At 40.9% G+C, this 22,229-nt stretch overlaps 1 protein-coding gene across 1 annotated transcript; it reads left to right on the top strand.

Annotated features, from left to right (window-relative positions):
* Window positions 1–102: 102 nt before the first annotated feature.
* LOC144463690 (uncharacterized) lies at window positions 103–11,451 on the top strand. Its single transcript, XM_078169000.1, has 7 exons — window positions 103–1,192; window positions 1,930–2,109; window positions 2,383–2,457; window positions 2,857–2,975; window positions 3,233–3,407; window positions 11,081–11,166; window positions 11,320–11,451. The coding sequence occupies exons 1-6, from the start codon at window positions 1,055–1,057 to the stop codon at window positions 11,108–11,110; spliced, it is 717 nt and encodes a 238-aa protein (XP_078025126.1). The 5' UTR covers window positions 103–1,054; the 3' UTR covers window positions 11,111–11,166; window positions 11,320–11,451.
* The last annotated feature ends 10,778 nt before the right edge of the window (window positions 11,452–22,229 follow it).

Here is a 22,229-nt window from a genome sequence, read left to right as displayed (position 1 = left end):
ACTTTAACTAAATCTAAGAGTTTCTGGTTGGTTTGAGTTTGACTGCATGAAGTTGCTGATAAGCAAAAGTTCCTTGTGCTGCTGTCTTGATTGGCTTGACTATTGAATACAGATAGTTCACTGTGTGATTTTGTTAAGTCACATCAGTTTCACCACAGAGAGGAGGTGTGCCTTTAAACAAATGCTGTTCAGTTTGACCCAGGGAAAAACATGATTAGATCGTAGATCCCTGTTGTGTAATATCTGCTGCTGCTGACGTCTACAAATGTAAGACATTTAGAAATAATTGAATCTGTCTGTTTGGTGCTGTTTGTGCAAAGATCAAGAAAAATCCTCCTTCACTGAACAGCACAGTAGATCATTTTAGAGGTCACAGAGCCCCATGTGTTAATAAAACATGTATTTTGAGTTTTAGAAAATAGTGTTTTGTACCTGGAATGGTGTTACATGATCAATCCAAAGTTACTCAGGTGTGAGGTTAATGATAAAACATTTATGACATTAGTTGTGCGTTTGTCTTTTCAGTCTTTTTAATTGACCTTTTTAAACCTGACCCCCACAATCCCTCTGAGACACTGTCAAACACTTGAATTCATTATGTAGAAACTGGAATCAACAATTTAAAAGCCTTTAACAACAACAGGCCGACATGTTTTAACTCTGAAGACGCTGCGGAACCAAGCAGAGCTATTTCACCTCTCAACCAATGAGAGCTTCACAACAGTCCAGATCCAATCACATCTTGAGAGCACAACTCTAAACCAATCAGACCATTAGACTCTGATAGATCTCAGCTGTTGAGATGTTTGGAGGGCCACCGTCACCTGAGGACTTTTTGGAGGTTCACCTGAAACTAGAGAGGGAACAGAAAGCAGTACCAGGCATTGAAACAATAAAAGGGGCAAGAGATTAAGGAGCAAAGAGGAGCTGAGGCTAAAGCAAGGACAAGAATCTAGGTCAAGATATAGACAGAGGACAAGAGTGGGACCACAAAGTAGAATTTAAAGAAGGTCTGAATTAGAGCAGATAAAGAGTTTAGAGTTGCATCAGAGCAATGAAACTGTGCAAAAGGAAGGCGGTGCTGCTGGCCATCACAGAAAACATTGAGATGGAGCTGTTTTCTTCAGAGGAGTCCTGCATGGTGACATTAATACAAGAGGAGGAGGAGGAAGAAGAGGAGAGCTTTTACCAGGTGTGTCTGCTGTTGAACTGCATCTGTGCATGCAGCTTGGATTAAAAGAAGCACTGTGGTGATCCTCAGACTGCTAATAAATGTCTCTGTGTGCGGCAAAAGACTCATGTAATTCATAAAAAGTTCAAATGGCAGGTAAATATGACAACATACCTTTAAGCTGAAGCTATTACAAAAGTTTCTCTTTGATTGCTTTATGTAAATATGTCACTTAACATGCATCGCACTTGCCATTATAGTTATGGTGATCTGTGAGGAATCAATATAGTTGGAACTGTGGTACATGAAAATTGAATGGAGAGAGATTAGACGCTTCTGATTCCATTTGGTAAGTTCATGTGACTGGTCAATATGAGATACCAGAGAGTGATTTTATCTAAAACTTAGCTGATGTTATTGTAGCACCACAGTCCTTTGGTTAATCCAGGTGCTGATAGTTACACTAAAGGATCAATTCACTCTGTCAGGCTTAAACAAACAATTTGATTGTGTTTCCCAATCTTTGCTGAACAACAGTTTTGTGTGAAAGGAATTAAACACTTAGCCCAGATATAGGCCTGTTGATTTCAGTGATCTAAATAAATAATTGCCCAGGTTATTAATTGAAATTTTATGGTATTTTCCCAGGTTTTGAGAAATTTCTGCCACCACCAAAACACAATGAAATAAATAGCATTTTGTTTGTTGTTGAATGCTCATGCATAGTAAACATCTTGCCTTCCCTTTCTTGAACCCAGAGACATCTGGAGCATCCTCTGGTACCTGACTCTGAGGAGGAACCAGAGCCTGAGGATCCAACCCCACCCAGGCAGCAGGCCAAGCCCAAAAAAGAGTCTCCCACCAAGACAGAGGCCGAGCACTGCCCCCCTGCTCTGGGGTCCATGGGGTTCATGGAGGAAACTGTGATAGAAATGGAGGTTAGTGAAAATAAGTGATGAAAGTGGGTGGGCTGTAAATCGTATCCCACTTTGTAATACTGCAGAAAAGAAGTGGAAATATCAACTTATGAATGAAATACAGACTCTCTGCTGAGCAGCTGTACAGGATCTTTATGCGCAGGTTTGTTTAGCGTGTGATATTTGCATTTTTCAAGGTAACACATTTCCAAGTAGGTCTTCTTTTCTTTTGTAGGTTCTCTTGTTTTCAATCAAATGAACTGTCATTTTATTGTTTTCTTTCCCTCCATGCAGGTGTTTGATCCCCTCAGAGTGTCTGAGATTGAGCTGCTGGAGATGAAGTCCCATGATCCTTCCATCATGAGCCCTGTACGTCAATTCAGGTTTTATTTTGTTATTTCCTGATCAAGAAATAACAATACATTTCATGTGTGCTAACACGGAGCTTGAAATCATTTAATCTGATTAGATGATCATCACTGTAACCACTGAGCCTCCCTCCATCTCAATAATGTCATGTAATTGATTATTGGGTTTAGTGTATTGGCCATAACAGTGCTCTGTGGTGCACTAATCCTGAGCACATAGGGAAAGATTTAATTAAAAGAAATGTTATTTACTCAGTCAGTCAGTTAACATTAATCTGTTGCCTTATCTATCATCTGTGTGGAAAGTTTTACACATGGTACATGTCTGCTCGTGTGCTTTATTTCTATTTATCAATCTGTCTGTCCATTTTCTTGTGTGATGTTGTACTTTGCGCTGCAGCATTCCCCAAACAAAGCTGTCCGTCTCAAGTGGAAGAGACTGACTCCGCAGAAGACCGGACTTGTGGTCAAAGATGTGGTCTGTCTACCCAGAGGACACTACCTGACACAGCTGGAGAGGTAAGAGGTGTTACTTAAGATCATCATTTTCATCCATCTGTCCTATCAGTGCAGTGTGGGTCAGTAAGGGGAATACGTGGGCTGTTTTTGCTTGTTGGGACTAGTCTGTGAGGACCTCTCAAAATATTTAATGACTGAACATATTGGAATGAAATTTGGTACATTCGTGCTCTTCAGAGGATGAACCCTCTCCAGTTTAACACTCTGTGACCATTTCTCAAGCCATTCAAATTTGCTTTTCTTTCCTGTTTTTTCAGACTCACTGTTCCACGAGGCAAAGAACGGGCAATTCTTGCAGCCATGGGAATGACTGCTTGCATCACCATTGATTATGGGTGGTCGGCCAATCAGATGGAGAGTCGGCTGGCAGTGCTCTTCCGTGGGCAGTTTGCAAAACGGGCAGGACAAAGGTTCTCCTTCACATATCTACAGGTGTGTGTGTTGTATTTCTGTCGCCGTGAGAGCTCCTTTTTGCCAATTACAAATTTTTGTTTCGATCCTTGGTTTTTTACTGTCCAATAATAGCTTAGGAAGCATTCAGTCTCAGATGTTAAATGCAGTCGGTTTTACATACAACCGCAAATTCTGAAAGAGAAATAAGAATTGGGAGTACTGTCATTCTTATAGCACAGCTTAACCTGTATGCTGAGTCCATATTCTGAAGGATTTTATTTTCTCCATGTCTCATTTTCACAGGTATTTCAAATTCAGTGACACAGCGATTGTACCTCTGAGTGTCATAGCCTAATTTTCTGCATGTTTAGTTTATACCCTAATACATGACTATATCTATCACTGGATGTTATTGGTACCGCAAGCATGGTCTCAATTAAAGTTAAATACAGAATAGCATCATCTGCATATAGAGTAAGATTGAGGTGCAGCCCTGCAATTTGTACCCCTTGACTTCATATTTTACTGGTTCACTCTTTCCTCTGTGGTCTAAGAATTACGGCCTGGGCTACATATTAAGACTGAATTTAGGATTAAGTTTAGCTTTCCACATGGTAAAGTAAATCAGAAATCTGACAGTGAAGCCAGCAAGATTCCCTCCAGTTCTTCCACATTTTGAACTATTTATATTTGATAGTATGTGTGGTCTCCAGTGTGTGCTGGGCTCCAGGGTGCTGTTTGTCCCAGACACCCCTGCAGAAAGCTGGACTGGAGAGCAGGTCCTCAGAATTTCCGGATGTGGTGCTTTGTACATCCTCAGCCACAAAGACTACCCTCAAGTAAACTGCAGCTCCTCTGGGTTTCTCTTTTATGTTGATTTCGTTGTTGCCATGTTAGTGGTGGAGGCTTTTCAGTAATGATTACTTAAAGGGCCAGTGTGTAATATTTGGCATGGTTTATTGTCAAATCTGAATCTGAATCTGAATATTCTACCCATTAATATGTTTATATAAGTGTATAATCGCTATAAAATAAAATTAGTTTGGTTTTCATAGCCTTATATTAATGCTTTTATATTTATATATATATATATATATATATATAGCAAGGGCCTTGCTTTAGAGAGGTTGCCATCTTGCGCTGCCATGTATGTAAGGCAGCCCGAGCGGACAATCCAGCTAGCCAAAGAACGCATTTCGCGTGTATAAATAAACCAACAAAGACAGCGGGAGGAAGGAAGAAGGAGGAGGAAACAGCAAAGAGTGTTAGTAGTTTGTCGATAGAGAGTAGTGAAAAGTTGTTTTAGTTATAAAGTTTGTGAATGGACCACATTTACCACGCAACAGGAGAGAATGAACCTGAACTGTCATCTGTGACGAAAAGAAGACGCAACTTCACTCCTTGTGATGCACTCTCTGCGGTGCTTTTCCTCCTGATGATATATCTCCCCAAGGATGGCAGCACCGAATCCCATTCTGTGCAGCAAAATGGGAGCGGAGGATTCAGCTTCTCTTCTCGCCCGCTCAGTGTACTCCGGCTCTCATCTGTATGCTCCGGCTCAAACAGGTATGGCTCTGGATCTGTGTCCACTACAAGAAACTCTTCAAAATCGCGTTCAAAGTCGTCCATTGCAGCTACTATAGTCCGGAGATATTGCTAGGCTAAATAAACAGCTGAGCTCTGTTTACAGGCTACCCTGTCAGTCAGTGCTGGAGATTGGTGGAGCAGAGAGGGGAGGGGGGTCCCCGCTAGGTATTGTAAACAAGTATGTGTGTATGAAGTGTGTGTGTTACGCCAGAAGAGTCAGAGTTTGGGACGGAGTCTTTTACCCCCTGGAGTGTTACCGGAGTTTTTGCCGTGCTCGAATAAACGGGCCTTTTTCCCTGAACGCTACTCTGGTCTCCTGCGCGTGAGGGATTCATTACAATATCGTAACATGGTTTAGATTACTAAATAAACATTCACCTCCCTGTTGTGCTAGATAGACCTACTCCTGAAAAACTTGTGTCTGTGCAAGGCTTTTTGTCCCTTCGAGGCCACCGTCATTTACCCAACGGGAGGGGTGAGTGAGTGAACCCTGCAATCTAGAATTTGACCACTGATGTCACTGTTTTCCACCCATTTTACACACTGGCCCTTTAAGGCTGGGGCACTATGGGCTGAAGAGTGAACTACTGTAGGTAGGGAAACACCAGGATGGGAAATTTATGGAATGTGGAGTGATGGAGACAGTGCAAGAAGTGATGCTTCAGTGCTGGCTGTACACAGAATAAAGGAAGATCTTGTTTGAAGACGTGGCCACGTTGGGAGTGGAGACATACTCCCTAAGACCTCTGTTAGGGGAGTGCAATAATGAAAGCCAAATTGCCACGAAATCATTGATTTTCTTCACCCAACAGGCCTGTATCCCAGGATTTAGGAAAGTAGGTGCCAACTAAGGTGTAATGACCAATGTAAACAGAGTGAGGCAGCAATGTACCAAATGCACCTAGTCCACTATTCTTCTTCCTCTTCTTCTTCTTCTTCTTCTTCTTCTTCTTCTTCTTCTTCTTCTTCTTCTTCTTCTTCTTCTTGTTCTGAGTTTTATGGCGGTTTGCATCCATATGTGTTGCATTACCACCACCTATTGGATTTGATAAGTTTCTTAATGCAAACTATTGACAGTGTCCACCTAAAGTGATGCCATTCACGGCACTGTCTACTCTACAACTCAGACCCAGTTGTCTGAGGTAGTGCAAGTCCCACCCTGAGTGTATTATCTCTATCTTCTCCAGACATTTCCACAAACTTCAACAATCTCCTGGCAGCATCCCGCACCATTTTCCCTGCATTTCAATCGCACAATTTGCAACTATGGCAACGAATGCCGAAAATCCTTTCTTGTCCATGCAGATATTCTGATCTGTGCCATTTTTCTACTCTGTCACCTTTTGTACTCCCACCATTTCATTATTTTTTTATTGTCTTAGTAGCTTCAGCATATAATAACCCCTTTCTACTCTGATTTTATTTACTTTTACTTCTTTCATTCTTGTCGGACAATATCCTGACCCTGCATGGTGATATCCCTCACAGTGCAGGCCCTTTCCTTTCTCTTTGTCTTTTTTGCACTCCTCCACACAGTTTTTTTTTCTGCAGCCCTTACATCTCACTCCTTTACATACAGCTACAACATGTCCATATTCCTGACAGCTGAATCATCTGAGAGGGACTCTTTCATATGGTATCACTCTGTAATAAATGTCAAACACATCGAATTACTGATCTCCTTCCCTTGTCAGGGTCTTGTCAACCGTCATGCCTCAAAAACATCCGCAATGTTCAAGAATGACTAGGCTTCCACTGACAGCAGCACTCCATTCACCACTTCCTTCTTCCTCACCTCTGACCCAAGTGGGAAGCAAGTCACACAGTGAAAGTCTCCAAATATTTACATTTTCAGGGCAATATCTTTCTGACGCCTCAACACACACTCAATATAACCATTCCACTTCTTGTGATTTTGACTGATCTTACCTCTGTTGTCAGTTCAGTTGTTCTGCTCCCTCCCTTTTCACATTGCACTTCCCCCCCCCACTTGACAAAAAAGACTTGAAGTCACTATGGTGACATTTGATTATCTCAAGACAAAACCGGCTGGGCTGTAGAAGCTCACATCCAGATAGACATGTACTTAAGTTTGCTGATGACACAGTCATAGTGAGTCTGTTACAGGGGGAGGACACAGCTCCTGGACCAGTGGTGGATGATTTTATTCATTGGTGTGATGATTCTTTTTTAAACTTAAATGTGACAAAGACCAAGGACATGTGCATAGATTTCAGAAGGAACTCAAACCCACCACTCTTAACAGTAATTAAGGGGGAGACTGTGGAGTGAGTCACAACCTTTAAGTACCTTGGTGTGGTCATTGACAATAAGCTGTCCTTTAATGAAAACACGGACATTGTGTACAAAAAATCACAACAGCGACTTCCTCCGGATGCTGAACCGGTTTGGAGTGTGCAGCAAATTGATGTCAATGTTTTATTATTCAGTAGTTGAATCTGTCCTGACCTTTGCCATCATCTCCTGGTTTGGCAGCCTCTCACTAGGAGATAAAAAGAGGCTGGAACACATTGTTAAAGTTGCCAGCAAAATCATTGGTGTTGCATTACCTGATCTGCCTACAATATTTAGCAGGAGGGTAAAATCTAAGGCTCAGGACATCATACAGTGTCCTGATCATCCTCTCCATGCCGAGTTTGAACTCCTACCCTCTGGCAAGAGATTCAGATTGCCAAAGGCTAAATCAAACAGAAAAATTATTTATAACACAAGCCATTACCCAACTTTATTTAAATTTTAAAAAATGAACAGTTATGATTCAAGATTCAAGATGCACTCTACACTCTACTCTCAGTTGCCCCCCAGGGTTTTTGTTTACTTACCCTTCATTGTCGTGTCAAAACTTGTGTGAATGTGCTTTCTATGTTTTTTATGTGTTTGTTTTTACCTACCTGCAAAGCAAATTTCCCTTTGGGGACAATAAAGTTGAAAGTTGAAGTTGAAGCTTGTTCTAGAAAAGCTGGAAGCCTGGAGAGAGCATCAGCATTAGTGTGTAGCTTGCCTGCACAATGATGGTCGTACATTCAAAACTGACCAACTGTTCTGCCCAGCAAGCCAAGTACCCCTATGTACTGTATATAAGCTGGGGTCCTAAGACAAGTATGAGTATCTGGCTCGGCTCTGACATTCAGTGAGTCAAAGTTATTTCCCTGGCCTCCTGTAGTTCATGATCATGAGGTCATGTCATCAGATATATTCCTGTTCTCTCACTATGTTCCTGAACCTAATCATCCCTGGTGATGCAAACATGGAGAAGAAAAGCAGAAGAACAGCAAGTTTTTGGTAAAGTTTTGGTATCAGCCCTGATGATAGCCAATCATCTCTATATCTCGGCATACCCCATAACTTGACTGAGTAGTGTAAAATCTAGATGCTGGATGTCAGTTACATGTAAAATGCAAATCACAGGAGGGAGCTTCTGCAGTTTTTCTGACCTACCACCATCATCTGTCTTGCCTTTCCTTGAACTTGGCATGATTAACTACCACCAGTTTCCCCTGATTCTACAAAAAGAAAAAAAGAGATTGTACTAGTAATAAGCATGTTAAACATGTGGATGATGGAATGCAAAAATATCACCATGTACATATTATACATAAATATGAATTATACATATATATACAGTACAGGCCAAAAGTTTGGACACACCTTCTCATTCAATGCGTTTTCTTTATTTTCATGACTATTTACATTGTAGATTCTCACTGAAGGCATCAAAACTATGAATGAACACATGTGGAGTTATGTACTTAACAAAAAAAGGTGAAATAACTGAAAACATGTTTTATATTCTAGTTTCTTCAAAATAGCCACCCTTTGCTCTGATTACTGCTTTGCACACTCTTGGCATTCTCTCCATGAGCTTCAAGAGGTAGTCACCTGAAATGGTTTCCACTTCACAGGTGTGCCTTATCAGGGTTAATTAGTGGAATTTCTTGCTTTATCAATGGGGTTGGGACCATCAGTTGTGTTGTGCAGAAGTCAGGTTAATACACAGCCGACAGCCCTATTGGACAACTGTTAAAATTCATATTATGGCAAGAACCAATCAGCTAACTAAAGAAAAACGAGTGGCCATCATTACTTTAAGAAATGAAGGTCAGTCAGTCTGGAAAATTGCAAAAACTTTAAATGTGTCCCCAAGTGGCGTCGCAAAAACCATCAAGCGCTACAACGAAACTGGCACACATGAGGACCGACCCAGGAAAGGAAGACCAAGAGTCACCTCTGCTTCTGAGGATAAGTTCATCCGAGTCACCAGCCTCAGAAATGGCAAGTTAACAGCAGCTCAGATCAGAGACCAGATGAATGCCACACAGAGTTCTAGCAGCAGACCCATCTCTAGAACAACTGTTAAGAGGAGACTGCGCCAATCAGGCCTTCATGGTCAAATAGCTGCTAGGAAACCACTGCTAAGGAGAGGCAACAAGCAGAAGAGATTTGTGGAAATCTGTGCTTTGGTCTGATGAGTCCAAATTTGAGATCTTTGGTTCCAACTGCCGTGTCTTTGTGAGACGCAGAAAAGGTGAACGGATGGATTCCACATGCCTGGTTCCCACTGTGAAGCATGGAGGAGGAGGTGTGATGGTGTGGGGGTGTTTTGCTGGTGACACTGTTGGGGATTTATTCAAAATTGAAGGCACACTGAACCAGCATGGCTACCACAGCATCCTGCAGCAACATGCCATCCCATCCGGTTTGCGTTTAGTTGGACGAGCATTTATTTTTCAACAGGACAATGACCCCAAACACACCTCCAGGCTGTGTAAGGGTTATTTGACCAAGAAGGAGAGTGATGGAGTGCTGCGGCAGATGACCTGGCCTCCACAGTCACCGGACCTGAACCCAATCGAGATGGTTTGGGGTGAGCTGGACCGCAGAGTGAAGGCAAAGGGGCCAACAAGTGCTAAACACCTCTGGGAACTCCTTCAAGACTGTTGGAAAACCATTTCAGGTGACTACCTCTTGAAGCTCATGGAGAGAATGCCAAGAGTGTGCAAAGCAGTAATCAGAGCAAAGGGTGGCTATTTTGAAGAAACTAGAATATAAAACATGTTTTCAGTTATTTCACCTTTTTTTGTTAAGTACATAACTCCACATGTGTTCATTCATAGTTTTGATGCCTTCAGTGAGAATCTACAATGTAAATAGTCATGAAAATAAAGAAAACGAATTGAATGAGAAGGTGTGTCCAAACTTTTGGCCTGTACTGTATACATATATATATATATATATATATATATAATGCCAAGATGGCTATACAGGTGGCAACCATATGAACCCTTGGGACTAAATTAATAGTCACAGCCTCAACAACTGTAACTAAAATGGAAGCAATAAGTGAAGGTCATCCTGACAAAGAAACTTCATAGAATGCATTTTGACCCCAAGATAAATTTTACGCCTTTAATGGGTCACAAATTGCAACCTAAAATTATGTCAGTTGACATGAGAAATTAGTTTAGGCCATTAAGGTAATAGTAATAATGATAATATAATAAAGCCATAAGCCATAATTTCAGAGGGTTGAAATGTATTTATATGGTTTGGCCTAACACTTTCAAATACATGTGGGCAAAATCTTCCAAGTGTATTAATTTGACAAAATTAAAGCACAATATTCAGGGTACACTTAGACAAATATCTATCTCATGCTATTAAAACAAGCACTTTAGACTTTGATCTGTGACATTGGAATTCTAGTGATACTCCAATGGTCATAAGAAAAATGAATCTTCATGAATTGCACTGTACTGAAGAAAAATGAACCCTGAATTCTTCCTAAATTTAATTTAACATTAACTGACCCCAAGTCTAGTTGTGAAAAAAATTAACCAAGAAAAGATGGTTAATGATTTACAAATTTTAGCTTTAAAGCCTTGTTCAAAATTAAATTTCTTTATATCCTTCTTCTTCAGTGATTTTATCCTGTTATTGCCTTTAATATTAGTAACTGAACTACAATACTCATCTGTAGAGCGATATATAGCGTTTCTTAACATTAAGTTAAAACAAATCCCATGTTTGTTTGTTTTTTGGTTTGGATTTTTTGTTGTTATGTTTTCTTTCACAAAATAATTTGTTTTTATTTTTTATCCCAACAGCCTCGGAATCGGTGGCACATATACAGATAAGACTAACTTCCCCTGGAGAGGTCAGCGATGTCACTATCACTGAACTTGTTAAACAGGTATGTAAAACAGAATGTGCTAAAAAACTATTTTAGCAAAGGTTGCTCAGTTAATGTTATCGATAATAATGTAAACAAATGCAATAAAAAGGTAGGTAAAGTGAATGAGATGGACCTCCTGAAATTTATTCTCTGTGTTTTCTCTCCATTCAGTTTTTTAGAGAACAGCTCCTGAATGGAACAACCCACACAGTCAACGTGACAAAAATACAAAGGGTTGGAGTTACCACCACAATTTCACCTGCTACAATGCAACGACCCACAACAACATTAAGAACTGCCCCCACAACTGCAGCACCGACAACTGCAGCACCGACAACTGCAGCTCCTACAACTGCTGCTCCGACAACTGCAGCAACCACAACTGCAGCCCCAACAACTGTGGCTCCAATAACTGCAGCACCCACAACTGCAGCCCCAACAACTGCAGCACCCACAACTGCAGCACCCACAACTGCAGTACCAACAACTGCTGCTCCAACAACTGCTGCCCCGACGACTCCAGCACCCACAACTGCAGCACCAACAACTGCTGCCCCGACGACTACAGCACCCACAACTGCAGCACCAACAACAGCTGCTCCAACAACTGCTGCCCCCACCACTGCAGCTCCAACAACTGCATCTCCCACAACTTCAGCCCCAACCACTGCGGCTCCAACAACTGCTTCCCCCACGACTGCAGCTGCAACAACTACTGCAGCCTCCACGACTATGGACACCACAACTACAGCTCCAGCAACTGCAGCCCCCACAACTGCAGCTGTGACCACCGTGGCACCATAAACCATGGCTTTAACAACCACAGCCCCCACAACTCCTGGCCGGTGAACCGCAGTTCTGACAATTGCAGCCCCCACAACTGCTGCCCCGACAACAGCGGCTCCAAGAACTGGGGATCCAACAACCAACGCTCCCACAACTACAGTCATACAGATTACTGCTACCACTGCTGCCCCCCCAAAACTGTGGCTCCGACAACTGCAGCCCCCACAAAAAGGGCCCTATAATCAAGGCTGAGACAACTGCAGCTGTGACGGCTGCTGCCCCCCTACTCTGGCTCCGACAACTGTAGCCCTCACAACTGCAGCTACCTTAACTGTGTCTCCGATGACTGGAGCCCCCCCAACTGCAGGTCCCACAACTGCAGACCTCCCACATTTGCCCCTGACAACTGCAGCTCCCCCAACTTTGGCTTTGACAACTGCAGCCTCCACAAGAGGGCCCCAGTGACCATGGCTCCAACAACTCAAGAGTTCAGTTCATCTGAATCTTCCTGTTGAATGATTTAGCATCGCATTTAGGTCAGGCAGGCCATGTCAAGCTCACATCAGCTGATCTCATTCAGCCCAATCAGCTGATGGCTCTGCTGACTGATACAGGGTATCAGCTGATCCATTCTGTTCTTTGCTTTAGCCTGCTCACTGATGCTGCTTCCTCTGCGAGCTGCATTGCAACCTGCCTCCACCCCAGCTCTTCCTTTTCATGCTGTGTCTGACTTATCATCTCATTTCTGTCATTGATGCTTGTCTTGGTTTGTACCCGTTGTGGTTGTTTGTTTTTTGCTGTTGCTCTCCTTGCCTTAGGATTTCCATGTATGCACATAAAAGGGCCTGTTGAAAGAACATCTTAAGCCCCTCTTGGGGTATCTAGTAGCTAAGATTATAGGTTAGTTCTGCTTATAGTACAGTATGTGGATGTTATTAAGGTAAGATAAGATAAGATTAGATCAGATCAGATCAGATGAACTTGAACTGACCAAAAGCAGATGATGAGAGGAACTGCATTACCCAATAAACCTGTTTGGTAACTTTGATGGATGTTGCCAGTAAGGGTTTGGCAAAAGTCCATGAAATGCAATGACATTTTAACAATGAAAAACTGATGCTGGTGGTGATGTACTTTCTCTCCACACCTGATACCAGTTAAAGTAGTTGTTAAACAAAGACAATCCTGTTATGCTGTCAGAATATTTATAGTTTTAAATTCTCACTTTTTTTAAGTATAAGTCTTTTGGGTAGAATTCTGTCAAAGTGTTGGGTTAATAACTTTTGTTTTCATGCATTTGAATGAATTAAAGTATAAATTATTCCCTACATGTTTCTTTTGCTGTATTTTCTTATTCTTACAGCAAAAAATAATGCGTGTGTGTATTTTTCTATGATTGAGCAAATGTATTCCACTGACCTTTATCACTGTCATACAATTAGAAAAGCCCTACAAATAAGTATGACTTATAGGATAAAACTCAAGCTCCACCACAAGAATTGAGGTTTTTATTATGGTGCCTTGGTGTTACTAGCACATTAATCCTTCATCTGCATTAAAATTAAACATATCCTACCCTAAAATCTAAAGTGAAATTCAAATTGTGTACTCTGACGAAGCATTCACTGTCTTGACTTTAGCTTAGAAAGTGAATTATCATCCTTTTAGAAAAGAGTAATTGCACTGATTACGAAAACATTCTAACAAAGAAGAGAAGTGTGAAGCGACTGTCCAACTTTACCAGCCATAACTTGCTATGAGCTGATTCATACAGCACTTGAACTCATTGCCTGTTATTCTTAGAAAACAATAGGATGTCAGCCGTATTTGGACCTTTTTGGTGTAAGGTCCCGGCAGACATTTTCTACTGTATAATGGGTCTCATTCATGAAACGTGAGCAGAAGGAATTTGTGTGTAAACTGTTCGCAGACGGAAATTTACGTGCATGTCCGCATTCATCAGTATTTTAGTAGCTCCGATCTTTTCGTAGCTACTAACAAAATCTACTCCTGCTCCTGACCACTCGTAGTGCTTGTGTAAATTTAGTAAGGCACATAAATATTGCTTGTCACTATTGGAAATTACAATTTTAATTCATATTGCGCTCTGTTATGTACACAATACACAGATGCCTTTGAAACACGTAATCTGAACATGACAAAAATAGGCCTATTAAAAATAGGCTATAACACATTTAGTTAAATTAGTTGGCAGTTAGCAGGTTTAAGATCCAGATTAGGTTCATGATTGTGAATTATCTATGTAAATCGACTCAGTAGATTACACGTTCTTTCTACATGTTGAATGATAATAATAAAAATATCCGTAAAGACGACAGCCGGATCACAGCCTCTTCGGCCTCGGTGCCTGGGTTCAGCAGGAGCAGCAGGTGGTGGAGCCACCAAGGAGCACGCGCCAGCTGAAATTATTTGAGACAACACGTTTGTTTTTTTTTTTTTTTGTGGCTGTTTGATCATTTGATTGAATAAATCTGTTTTGAAAAATGTTTAATTTACGTTGTATAAAACAAAGCTTTATGCTATTAAGAGTCAAATAATTTGAAGACGATGCATACAAACTGCTGTAGGCTATATGTTATCCGCATCATTTGTTAAAATAAATGTTAAATAGCTCTATATTCCGACAGCCATCACTGATTTAGAGTTTATCCATTACGCACAAAACATCTCTGGTTTCCCGTTCCCACTTCATTCAAAACCCCACAAATGAATCTTCTGTTTGTTTGGTGACCGCTGTATTTTTTTTTGTATGTGTGTGCTTATGCGTTTCTTTGCCTCCAGTTTCATATCAAACCATTTACGCTTCACCTCTGACATGGTTCTTTGTACTACGGAGACAACATTAACAGCATCTGTTACCTCCCTCCAGGCCTTCGCTTTGCCTGTCCCTGTCACACCACTACTAACTGAAGAAAATAAAATGTTTTTTCTTTAGTCCACTTCACCTAAAATTATTTCGATCTCCACTTTTTCGTTCTCTCTCTTTCTTTCTTTGCGCCATGACTGACAAGTCGACAGGATGCACCTACACCTTACCGGGAGTGCGCTGTCACTTTACGATGGATTGGCATTCATGATCATACACACGTGTTTACGATCAAATCTGAGTTTCCCGCGGCGTTCCTGAATCCGGAGTAGGTTTTTAGTAGAGTAGGCTTTTATGTGCAAATCTACTCACTTTTCATGAATGAGACACAGGGCCTATTGCACAAAACTAGGATAAGGGATTAAGCCGGGATATCTTGGTTATCCTGGGTCAATTTATCTGTGATCCGGTTGCACAAAAGCGGGACAGTGGAAAGCGGGATATGTTATGACATAAGTTACCATGGAGATTTATTCTGTGGATCTTAGCCTGGTCCAGGATCTATTCAGTCTCATCCCTTATCTCAGTCAGCAGTCACCACAAACGGAAACCAATAGTTATTCCACTGCTCACTACACATTGTTACCACATTCAACCAGACCCACTGTCATTGTTTAAACATTTGTGATCCTTAATTGCAATCATTTTAGATAAATGATGATTTTAGATGATTTTGCAATCATTAGATAATTTACAGTTTCCCATAGACTATAAAATACACATCCCATATAAATATAAGTACACATCAAAGAGTAACATGATGTTCCTTTATTAAATAAGGATAAATCAAAGCAAGTAAACCATCAGCTCCTTTCAAAACTGAAGTCACACAGTGACTCTACAAGATAGAAAGCACGGAATCAAAGCATATTATACAACACAAGAATAAATACACATTCAAAGGTCTGTATATGATACACCCGTCATGTCTGCACACTGAAATAAATGCAGGACAAATCCATACACAACAAATGAACAGACAAATGAATGGATGCAGTAGCCTCCCTGCAAGCTTGTATACACACAGTATACAGCACAAACAACATAAGAGGCCAAATCAATTTAAATTGAATAAAAAAAAAAAAAAAACACAAATTCCTCTGCCACTGCAGGACATATTTAACTGAAATTTAAAGCATGCATGTTAACTAAAATAATTTAACACATATTGGTCCCTGACCAGCCGACCACTGTTGTTATCACGGAAGATGGCAGGATTGTCCCAGTCCATGTGTGATGGCACTCTGGGGGCCCTCTCCTTCCTCAGGCAGGCCACATTGTGGAGGAAAACACAGGCCACAATGATGTCACATGCCCTCAAAGGGCTGACCCTTAAGTGGTGAAGACAGTGAAAGCGTGCCTTCAGGAGATCAAAGGTCATTTCGATCCTAGCCCTTGTCCTGGCATGGGCATGATTATAGGCCTGCTGTGCTTCCTGAGGGTCTGTGTATGGTGTGAGGAGAAAAGGCTGGCAGGCATACCCCCTGTCTCCCAGCAACACACCAGAGAATTCACCTGTCAATACAAAATCTCATCATTACAACCTCATAAATAGAGTGACATTCTTGACACAGCCATGATGTAAAAAGTGGTTATTAACAGAGGTTGTGTGACTCACCTTGTGATAGACGCTGATAGATTCCAGAGGTCCGAAAGACTTGGGAGTCATGGACTGAGCCAGGCCACTTTGCCACAACATTGCTGATCAGATAGTCAGCATTGCAGACCATCTGAAATCATGTATAAGATGAAGACTATTAAACCAATCAATGCACATCACAAGCAATGCACAGTGTTCATTAATCGACAATATCAAAAAGTCATGTTCACCTGAACATTAATGCTGTGAAAGCATTTCCTATTCACAAAATCCCCCTCATGGGCACCTGAAGGGGATTATATATATAGGCTATATATAATTTTTTTTATATTTTCTTATGATCTATCAGCATACACACGCACACACACAAAATTGCATATTATGAAACAGCAGAGGAGCATGGAGCATGAGGAGCAAAGATAAGATAAGATAAGATAAGAGAACTTTATTTATCCCAAAGAGAAATTCAATTAGGCTACGTCAGTGAGCTCATCTATTTATCAGAGTTATACAGTCTGATGGAGTTACATTTACACAATTTCACTCACATCTGCAGTCAATTTCACTTACAGTTTCAACTGATTCATAATCAGAGTACAACTACGTTTTCGGAGATGTTAATTAACTATTGGATTGTAATTGATGGTTTCAGCGGAGCAGTGAGTGTGTATTTGTGCACTACTTACGCATTCAGGCGGTCTCCAACTTTGCCACGCTTTCTCTCGTTGTTTCTTTTTGATTTGGTCCTTTACCTCTTCGTAAGCCTCCATGAGGATTTCTGCCTCCGACGGGGAAAAGTACGCCGCTCTTGTCGCCATGGTAAATCGGTGAATCTGTGATCGATGGCGGGGTCTATTTGAGGAAGCCGCGTGCCCGCACTGATCCAGGATTGGTTTCACCTGGCTTGATGAATCCGGCCCTGCGTTCCAAATCGCATACTTCTACTATATACTTTTAGTATGTACTGCAGCTGCCCTTAAAAAGTATGTAGTGTAGTATGCAGTATGCATGCAGTATGCATACTATTGGGACACACTACATCCGCCATCACATCGCTCCCTGAACTCCGCCGTCCGTAGCGCCACATTTGAATATTTTGTGTTGTTGTACTTCGGAGATGCAGCAAATCTCCTCTCGTCGAGCTCGCCATATTCCTTCATTATTTATACCACACTTACACCACTGCCTATAGCCTACTGGTAGAATCTTCTATATTGTAGTCATAGTTGAACCCTAACATTGATTATACTATAATCACAATAAAGTTGAATGTTGTAACCGTGTTCTTGCAAAACTGTATGATATGTGACAGTATATAATCAGATCATTGCAGTTCTAATATGTAGTGGTTTAGTATCTCAAATTAAATAAACCATGTATGAAAGGAAGTGTGGGCGTTGGTTGTACACGCAGCTCAGTCAGTGCAACGTAACTTCCGCTGCGCAAAGGATTGTGGGTCAGAATGGCCAAAGAAGAATGCTGACATGCATACTGCGAAATATGACTGGATGTAGTAGAACATCCTGGTACTTTTGGCATACTGCATCTGACATATTATGTATTGGGACACACTAATTCTTTTTCTGGCATACTAAATAGTATGGTAGTATGGGTATTGGAACGCAGGGCGTGTCTGCTCATCCTGGCTTGGTCTTTGTGCAACCAATTAAGCCTGGACGTTCTTGTTTTGGATTCGTTGAACCCAGCTCAGTCATTTATCCTGGATGTCTGAATCCTACTTTTGTGTAACGGGCCCCCAATGTGTTTTATGATTTACTAGTGTCCCATATTTTGTAAACATATGTGTCTGTAACCTGGTTTTTCAGGTTATTTGAAAGTAACCTCTGTCACTCCCTCTATAACTGAGGGAGGAGTAAATCACAAACTAAATGCGATGTGCAATCACAGACAAAATACTTGTTTGTACCAGGAGAGGTGAAAAGCAACACCAGTCATCATGGAAAGAAAAATTCTTTGCTGGATAGTTTTGCTTGGATGTTTACGCGGATCCTCTGGACAAAGTAACTATTGAAACAATATTTTTTTATGGCTTTGATTGTTTGCATTTTACTATGTAGAATGCCATGCTGTATCACAGTAGACTAAAGAGACAGTTTTTTTTAGGATTGCAGCCTGTGTTTTAAATTTGACACTTTACAATATTTTGCTTTCTGATATTGTCACTTTTATTAACTAGTCAATTAAAATTAATGTAAAAATAATATCAATAAAGCATATCAAGATAAAACAACAAATATCGGACCGGAAATGTGTTAATTTGTTGTTAGAAATTGTAATATGATCATCAATTATAAACATGCAAACATGTTTGTTAGCCTGAATCGTCTTCAGGTAGATAATTAGTAATTAAAATGTGATTAAAAAATCTGATCCATTTGCTTTGGTTAATTTCCAAGATGACATTTACTGCCTGAATAGACCTCCGTCAAGGACGTTGGAGAATGATAAACAACAGGATAAAGATTGAACCTGACAAGCAGACAGCATCAGGTGCCACTGTCTAGCTTTTGAAAAGTCACTGAAAAACAAACGAAACAAAAAGGGCTGAAAATGATTTATGCTAAGTAGTATTGGTTTAATAACATCGCTAGACATAGGCTGGAGCATGTCCCTGTGTGTTGGGTTTAGTCTGAGTTCTGTGGCTTCTAACCAAAGACATGCAAGTTAGATTAACTGGTGACTTTAAAGTGACCATAGGTATGATTATGAGCTTGAAACGATCTCTGTCTCAAAGTGTCAGCCCTATCCGGCAACCTGTCCAGGGTGTATCCTGCCTTTTGCCAAAACTCAACTGGGAGAGGCTCCAGCCCCCCATGACCATAAAAAGGTTAAGCGGTTATGGATAATGAATGGATGAATATTATGCGTTTGTGATTTGTTGTTTATTAAATAGCGATGATGTGAAGGTGATGAAGGAGACTCCGATGACACCGTCTTGCTTGCATAAAGGAAAGGTTTATTACAAGAAGTACAGCATCTATCAAGCATCTAGAATGCTTGGAGAGGGTTCGAAGCCAATGTGAACTGCTCTGAAAAACAGCCCCAAAATACCCTCATTATATAGACCTGGTGGTGTTTGTGAAATTTGAGACAAAGCACAACAGACGACAGAGAGACATTCTAGTTGGACTTCGCCAGTCCTTGACCTAGGCCATAAATACCTTCTTGACCCTGACCATATATACTTCTGGACCCTGGGTCCCTAACTGGTCATCTGTTCCAAAGCTTCAGAGTAGATCTTAATACACTACATATTTCCCCCATTCGAGACTACACAGAGTCTCGAAAATAAAAGAGTAATACATACATTTTTGCAGTTGTGAGAAAAATAACAGTTCCTCCAATGGTGGTTTCTTCAGCATTAACCTTAGTAATATAGCAACTTTTATGGTGTGCGAGAGCGAAAACCTGTCAGGCAGCTATCTTTCCTGAAATACCCTTCAAACAATCTAGACAGGAAAAATTCTCTCACGGCCCCTCTGCCGTAGGCGACCACATATAGTACTCCAGACCAATTTAAAAAGGAGAAATTTAATATTTTGTGTAGAGATATGACTTTAACAAATACATGTGAAACCTCAGTAAATAAAATCAAAACAATGTCCAAATTCAGGCTGGTCGACCCATCACACCTTCCAATGGACCTTTCCCTGCCTAGCACCAATATCCCTAAACACCCACGAAAAAAGAAAACATCTGAGGTCTCAATGTATTTACTCCATAGCAGAAACCATCATTCTTCAAGCAAAGAGAAACCATAAAAATGTATCACACTGCAGCTCCTCAGCAGCGTCAACTCTCAATGCAGCGTCGATGATGTTTTAAATCCGGACATTTTTATCATAGTGTCCTTGTTCAGGGTCCTCCAGTCCATGTTATTGTCCATATTTGAATATCTGAATCCCTTCAGAACGTTGGGGTCCCTGAACAACCAACCACCCTCACAGTGGTCTTCCCCCAATATCGTCCTAGGAGGAAAGAAAAGAAAACACCAACCAGTATCTTGGAAAGACAGCAGATGGAAATTAATGAAACATCAAATGCAAAACTTCACCTTATAAGTAGTTGTGAAAATCATACTTTCACATTTTTCCTAATTATAAGTCACATTTTCCATTTCCCCCCTTTAATCATACCTCTCTATAGTATGAAACTACCAAATAACACAATAAGAGATGTTAAGAGCATAATTTTATTAGATGTTCAAAATGAATATTTCTCCACCAGTTCACCAGTCACTTCTTCTTCGTCAACGTCTTTGTCAGTCTTCTGTAATAATGGCATCTATGTTTCCGTAACCAACTCATAAGGTGTCATATGCAAATCACACAGCTCACTTGAGCGACACACCATGAGCGCCAGCGAAAGGGCTGCTATCCAATTTAAACCTGTGTGTTGGCAGATTTTGACAATGCAATTTTTCAAAACACCATTCATTTTTTCACACATCCCTTAGCTTTGTGGATGATAAACTGCTCCAAGAAGCTGTTTAATTCCTAGTTTTTGCAAAATTCATTTCACCGTTTTATCCACGAACTCTTTCCCATTGTCCAAGGATATTTAATCTGGAAGTCCCCACCTGCTCATGACCTCTCTACACAAAAACTTGGCAACAAACTGAGCATCCTACCGCTTGGTTGGACAAGCCTCAGGCCATCGTGAAAATCTGTCCACAACTGTTTATCCATTTCAGTTGCAGCTTCCTGCATTAAATCACATCCCTTAATGTAATTTTGTCTTCCAAGTTCACTTCATGAGTGACCAAGGGCACTTTGCCCAATTTGTCTGCTCCTGTGACGGCTTTTGCAGCTTCATCAGCCACTTTATTCCCTTGTGTAATCTTTTGACACATCTATTTTATATGCTGCACATTTAGCTATTGCTATTTTTTAGGCTTCATCACAGCATGCAACAATTTCCTTATTTGAACGTGATGCTGTATTGGAGAACCATCCGTTTTCTTAAACCCTCGGTTCTTCCACACTGATCCAAATAAGTGACACACATCATGTACATATGCAGAGTCTGTATATATTATCACTCACTTGCCTTCCGCCAATAAACATGCTTCAGTTAACCCCACAAGTTCAGCAAGCTGTGCAGATGCGGATCTAAGCCTTGAGTATTTCTCTGCTTCTTGAACACAATCATGTGGCTCACCATCCTCTGGAGTTGGCAAATTCTCAGCCGGATTCACCATGGCACACTTCACTAGGGTGACATCTTCCTGCTCTAAGAGCCTATGATAGTCTCTAAGCCTAGGCATAGTCAATGTGTATTTGCCATAATTCAAGAGATTTCTGAGACCATGATGGGTAAGAATTGTCACCAGATAACTCATCGTGACAGATGATACCTTATCATACATTACAAAAAACTCCCACCATTGCTCTGTAGCACAGTGGTAGCCCCAGCTCTACTTCTGAATAGGCAGTGGCATAGAACTGTCCATTATATGTGAATCCTGACTTTCTATACTAAGTGGAACAGGCATGTTTGCTATAATGAACTTCTTTCACAATTTAACTGGCTCCAGAAAATCTGCACTTAAATTTCCAATCCAGAATACTGAAGAAGCTTCAGTCTCCATTGTCATCAGTAATTGGTGAACAATATCATTTGGCACTTCCACCAAACAGCCATCCGGTGTACACTTTATTATACACAAAGCATCTCTTCCCAAAAGTGCAATAGGTGTATGTACTGATACCAGTATGGGTATTGTAGTCTTCAGGTTTTTATAGCAGAGTTCAATTGGTTTTGTTAGAGGAATCAGCTGTTTCACTC

The sequence above is a fragment of the Epinephelus lanceolatus genome, chromosome 6 (genome assembly GCF_041903045.1).
Source record: "Epinephelus lanceolatus isolate andai-2023 chromosome 6, ASM4190304v1, whole genome shotgun sequence".
NCBI lineage: Eukaryota > Metazoa > Chordata > Actinopteri > Perciformes > Serranidae > Epinephelus > Epinephelus lanceolatus.
The sequence above is the reverse complement of the archived record's forward strand: the minus strand, read 5'-3'. Positions and strand labels throughout refer to the sequence as shown.